A 5720-nucleotide genomic window follows, 5' to 3' on the forward strand; every position below is an offset into this window, starting at 1 on the left:
AGTTGAGGTGGGATGTGCAGAAAACAGGTGAGTACAACTAGGGAAGACCAATGCATTCTGTGGAAGAGTTTCAGTAATGATTAGAATCATTATGTCATTGTTAAAGGCCAAATATGTTATTGACCAGGTGTGGGTAAGATTCATTACATATTTCATTCATTACACTTGCATTGAATACTCATCCTATTTAGGTGCTGTGCTAGATTCTGGACATACGACAAATTAAAAAACTGAAATAATTTGAGACGAAATCGAGTTTATAGATGCTTGTAGCAAAGAATGACAAGCTACATCTATCTATATATACATAAATGTCCACAAACACATAAATTGCCATACATATTTTGAAGAGAAGCAAAACACACTTCAGAGATAAAAATGAGTGACATAAATTAGACTGAGGGTTCAGAAGTCCTCTCAAAGCTAGCATCACTGGAAATTGATATTTGAACAGAAAAATCACACAATTAGGAGGAGTGAGCCAAATGAAATATTGGGGAAAAAACAGGGTGAAGATCCTGAAGCCAGAAAAATCCATAATGTATTTGAAGACCTGAAAGAGTAATCATGTAGCTAGGGAAGAGGGAGTTGAGGGAGAAGAGGTATGATTCTGTGTTGGAGAGGAAGGCAGGGAAGAATTTTGTTTAGCCTTATAAAGTATGGTGAGGCTTTGAATTTTATCTTAAGGGCAATTGAGAATTTCTCATGTTTTTATAAAATGGTATATACAATTCAGATTTCAAATACGTTACTTTATATTTGATGTGGAAAATATATTCGAATAAAATGAGAGTAGGGAAAGGAACGTGGGTAGAATATTATTATATTAATCCAGTTGAGAGATGTTGGCAATTTACACCAGGGTAGAAACATTAAAGTGAACAAGAAATAAATTGATTTAAGAATATATTTTGTGAAAAGATTGGCACACATTAATAATTGATCGCAATTATGAATGGAAGAAAAGGAAGCAAAATAGAATATTTAAAATTTTCTAGAAGAAACATAGGGAAACAAAAGCATCAAGATTTCATGGTTAGAAATTTTAAGAAATCAATTTTGACATGTTAAGTTTTAAATTATTGAGAACTCCAATCCAGGCACTGTTGATAAGTGGGAAGTTGAATATATAAGTCTAAATCTCAGAGAAACAAATGTGGTTTGGAGATAAAAATTTAAGAGCCCTTGTGATAGACAGAGATCGTATTTAAACCCATAAGAATAACTCTGAGTATCTAGAGATATAGCACAGCAGGACAACGAAGGCTGGGAAAGACTCACCAGAAAAATAAGAAGAAAATTGGGGGGTAATGATGTCATGAGATTTAGGGAGACTTAAGAAGTAAAAAGCTAAGAAAGTTGAGGTATAAAAACTGGTTGTGTGTGTCAAGAGTTCAGCAGAGAGGAAGGAAAAGAAGTTTCTGATGGATTTGGCAGCATGGAGGTCAATAATGGCCTTCACAAAATATTAGTTGGAAGGTCTGAGCCAAAATAAGATTGGAATAAGCTGAGAAGTGAATATGAAGTAAAGAAGAGGAGATATGGTGCTTTGAGAAGTTTGACTGGAAAAAGGAGCAAAGAAATTGATCTCTAGCTGGATGCAAATGTGTGGCCAAGGAAATATACATGCTTATTTTTTAAAAGAAGAATGTAGATTCTAAAATATTCTTAAATGCTGACAAAAGTGATCAAGTAAAAAATGGAAAAAGTAGAGATGTAGAAAATGAGAAAACCATAAAGAAATGAAGTATTCGAAGAGGTGAAAGGAAGTGAAATTCAGAGTACGTGTGATGATGGGAAGATTATTCCAGGCCAAGCTACAGGGGCATAGAACTTTTATGAATTGAACATTGTGGTGAGAAAGGACATTGGAAGAAAGTCAATGGTGAGCAAGACTAGCTTTATCTCCCTTCTGGAAGATGGTCCTCCTGATGGCTTTAATGAGTTCCTTGTTACGAAGACTGTAGATAATTGGATTGACCATTGGTGTTAGTATGGAGTAAACCACAGCAAGTGTTTGGTCAAGGGTCAGTGAATAGCTCTTCTTTAGCCGCACATACATGAAGATGATGCTCCCAAAGAAGATGAGGACTACAGCAAGATGTGAGGCACAGGTAGAAAAGGCCTTCTTTCTTCCTGATGCTGTTTTTATCTTCAGCACAGCCCCAATGATCCTTGCATAAGAAAACATGATAAAGAGGAAAGTGATAAGAATTATGAAAGCATTAGTGGCAAAGTCCACCAGAATGTTAGTGGACGTGTCCTTGCAGGCCAAGCTCAGCAAAGGTGGAAAGTCACAGAAAATGTGTTGGATTTCATTGTAAGCACAGAATGGGAGCTGGGAGACCAGGATGACCTCAGAAATGGGACACAGGAAGCCACAAATCCAGCAAGCAGCAGTCATCTTGGCACAGAGTGTGGTGGTCATAATTGCAGGGTACTGGAGGGGCCGACAAATGGCCAGGTATCTATCATAGGCCATGGCTGTAAGAAGGTAGCATTCAGAAGCTCCCAAGGAGTGGAAGAAGTAGGTCTGAAGGAGGCATCCTGCAAAAGAAATGGTTTTCTTCTCACTGAGAATATTAGCTAGCATCTTAGGGATAGTGGTGGCTGTATACCACAACTCCAAGAAGGAAAGAACACTGACAAAGTGGTACATGGGTGTGTGCAGAGCTGCATCCAGTCGGATGACTGAGAAGATGAGCATGTTGCCACAGATGGTGAACAGGTATGCTAACAGCAGCAGGACAAAAAGCCAGCCCCTGACATAGCCCACACTGGCAAAGCCAAGGAACACAAATTCAGCCAGGCTTGAATGGTTGTGTTGATCCAATGGGAGGCTGAGGTAAAGAAGAAAAGAAGAAAACATTGGATTGATATGACTGCTGAATCCATGCCAAAACTTCATTTCTCTCTCCCTCTTTTTAACTTAAAAGTAGCACTAAAATTATTACTATTACTCTCACTACTATTACTATGAAAATAATAATAGCTAACTCTTATTAGCACTTAACTATTCATCAAACATTTTTACAAGTGTCTTGCATTCAATATTTACTTAATTTTTATACTTCAATGAGATAAGCACTGTTGTTTTGCCTATTTTGCAAATAAGAAAATTCGGGAATAGAGAGAAAGAAGCAATTAGAACACTTTTCTATTTCCTGTAGATACTATTTCAAGGAAACAATATTTAGACCATCCTCAAACATTCTAGCTCTGTACTATATGACTGTTCTCAAATATTCTAACTCCTCTTCCCAGGTCATAGTTTTTCCTTCAGTTAAGTCTTAAAGAGTGAATTTTGGGCATGAGATTAATATAGTAGCAAATCTTTTCTTATTGTTCAGTTCAGTTCATATTTATTGAACAAATATGTGTCAGGCAGAAAGAACATAAAATTCAGTAACGTACAGTCTCTGCCACCAGAAAGCTTACAATCCTATAGAGAAGCAGACATCTCAATAGGATTTGTAAAGTACAGAACACTTCAAAGTGCCTGAGAAGTGGCTCATTTCTCAGGCCCGGATGACTGAAAAAAACTTTTAGAGGAAGCCCATAAGATGAATTTTCCAAGAAGATCTAAGATCAGCTATGTAAAAGAGAAAAAGAAATATTTCAGACAAAAATAAAAGCATTGAGCAGCAAGCAGCCCACGTTAAGGAAACACATGTTCCCCTCTATGGTAAGCAAACTGGGAAAGCTCACTCAGTGCTTTAAGACCTTAGCTCCATAGATGTAGGGCATAACTGAAGAATGTGTGATAGACGAGTGACCTGGTCAGATGTAGACTTTTAAAACATAACTAAAATTTAGCTATTCTGACCTCAAGCTCGGAGGTGAAGGTGTGAATTTGCCTTGTGGGCATTGCTGACAGGAAGACGGGTTAGGGTGGTTAGCGTGTTTGGTGTAAGAATATAGATTCGGCTGGGTGTGGTGGCTCATGCCTGTAATTCCAGCACTCTGGGAGGCCGAGGCGGGTGGAAATCGGGAGATGGAGACCATCCTGGCTAACATGGTGAAACCCCGTCTCTACTAAAAAATACAGAACAACTAGCCGGGCGAGGTGGCGGGCACCTGTATTCCCAGCTACTCCTGAGGCTGAGGCAGCAAAATGGTGTGAAACCAGGAGGCGGGGCTTGCAGTGAGCTGAGATCGCGCCACTGCACTCCAGCCTGGGCGACAGTGCAAGACTCCATCTCAAAAAAAAAAAAAGAAAGAAAAGAAAAGAAAAGAAAAGAAAAGAAAAGAAAAAGAATGCAGATTCAAAAACAAACATGATAAGTGGCAATAAACATGCATCTCGTGTTTTCATAAAATCAATTATATAAATATAGGTGAAAAGTATATAGCTGGCTTGGTGAAATTTCATACAAAATACTATTCTAATTATCCTTAAGCAAAATGTGTAACAGATGCAAAAAGAAAACAACAACAAAAATCACAATGCAACTTTAAATGCATAAAATGGCAACCAGTGTCAGTCACAATAGACCCTGTGTAGATCATACAGAAAGTGAAGAGAACTGCCCAACTCTAGTTATTATACTGACAAACCAGTCTCTTGCTTATTTTCATCATCCTAACACTTGTCACAATGGCTGTCACATTAAAAGTATTCAATAAGATATTAATAACCAAACGAATTAATTTAAACAAGTCATTTAATAATTAGTAGACCAATACTTTCCCTGCATCTCTACCACTCACCCAACACCGAACATTTCTTTCAAACTCAAATGCCCTGCAGTAGAAATAAACTTCTGGGTTTGATATTTTAGAATACAAAATTCATTGGAAGCAATTGATACTTAAAAGACTCTTCTTGATTCTCTTCTAACCTAAAGAGACTGTACATTCACCTCTCCAATTACAGGAGACAGATATATTAAAAAAGAAATTCTTGCTTCATTACATTTCATTTTCTTCCAAGTCATCTCTCTTCTTTTCTCCATCTGGGAACTGCTTCTCGTCCTTCAAAATCAAATCAAATCTTAACTCCTTAAATATACTTCTACTGAATCCCTCAGAAAAGAATTATTTATTCCTTTTCTATGCCCTCATAATATTTTCATTTAGCATATTATTACCTTTTTAACAAGTCTGTCTTCCCCATAAATTGTTAAGATCTTTGAGAGCAAATGTAGTACTTCATTAATTATTATATATATTCCTGCTGATGCCTGGAACCATAAGCATAAAACTGTGAACTCAATTAATGTTGTATTCTAGCCTACATTTAAGTTACATTTTCTCTATTGCACCTGAACACATCCTTTTTGTTGTCTTCTTAGCAATTCAAAGCTTACAGTATTCTAATAAACTTAGCTTCTCAAATTTAGTCTGGCCTCAACTTTCCCTAATCCTGTTGAAAGACCCATCATTGCTCCCACTGACTCAGAGAAATTAAATTCAAGAAACAGTTTTGATCATCTTTTGTGTGCAATGAACTGTTGTTGGTAATGTTTCCCCTTTACACCAGTTAGCTTTTCTGAAGCCAACTGTATGTGTAGATCAAGTAAGTTCTAGCAAACATAATAATTTCAGGAGCACCCTAAAGGCCTCTGGACCCCAAATTATTGCATGACCAAATGTCTTTACTCTTCCAAATAGAAAATCTGCGTAAAGCCTTCTCTAGGATAAGCATTTTCAAATGCAGCTTCTCCTGAGAGAATACAATATAGATGCTCCTCAACTTACAAAGGGGTTACAGCCAATAA

The 5720-nt window shown here is 37.2% G+C and overlaps 1 protein-coding gene across 1 annotated transcript; it reads right to left on the reverse strand.

Moving 5' to 3' along the window:
* Positions 1 to 1791: 1791 nt before the first annotated feature.
* LOC111543953 (olfactory receptor 6N2) lies at positions 1792 to 2908 on the reverse strand. The gene has a single exon (XM_023214358.2). The coding sequence runs from the start codon at positions 2906 to 2908 to the stop codon at positions 1880 to 1882; it is 1029 nt and encodes a 342-aa protein (XP_023070126.2). The 3' UTR covers positions 1792 to 1879.
* Between the last annotated feature and the right edge of the window lie 2812 nt (positions 2909 to 5720).

This window comes from Piliocolobus tephrosceles, chromosome 1, assembly GCF_002776525.5.
Source record: "Piliocolobus tephrosceles isolate RC106 chromosome 1, ASM277652v3, whole genome shotgun sequence".
In the NCBI taxonomy this organism is placed as follows: Eukaryota; Metazoa; Chordata; class Mammalia; order Primates; family Cercopithecidae; genus Piliocolobus; species Piliocolobus tephrosceles.

Bases quoted from the DNA above. Each gene is read 5' to 3' on its own strand.
- LOC111543953 (XM_023214358.2), bottom strand. From the start codon at position 2,908: ATGAAGTTTTGGCATGGATTCAGCAGTCATATCAATCCAATGTTTTCT.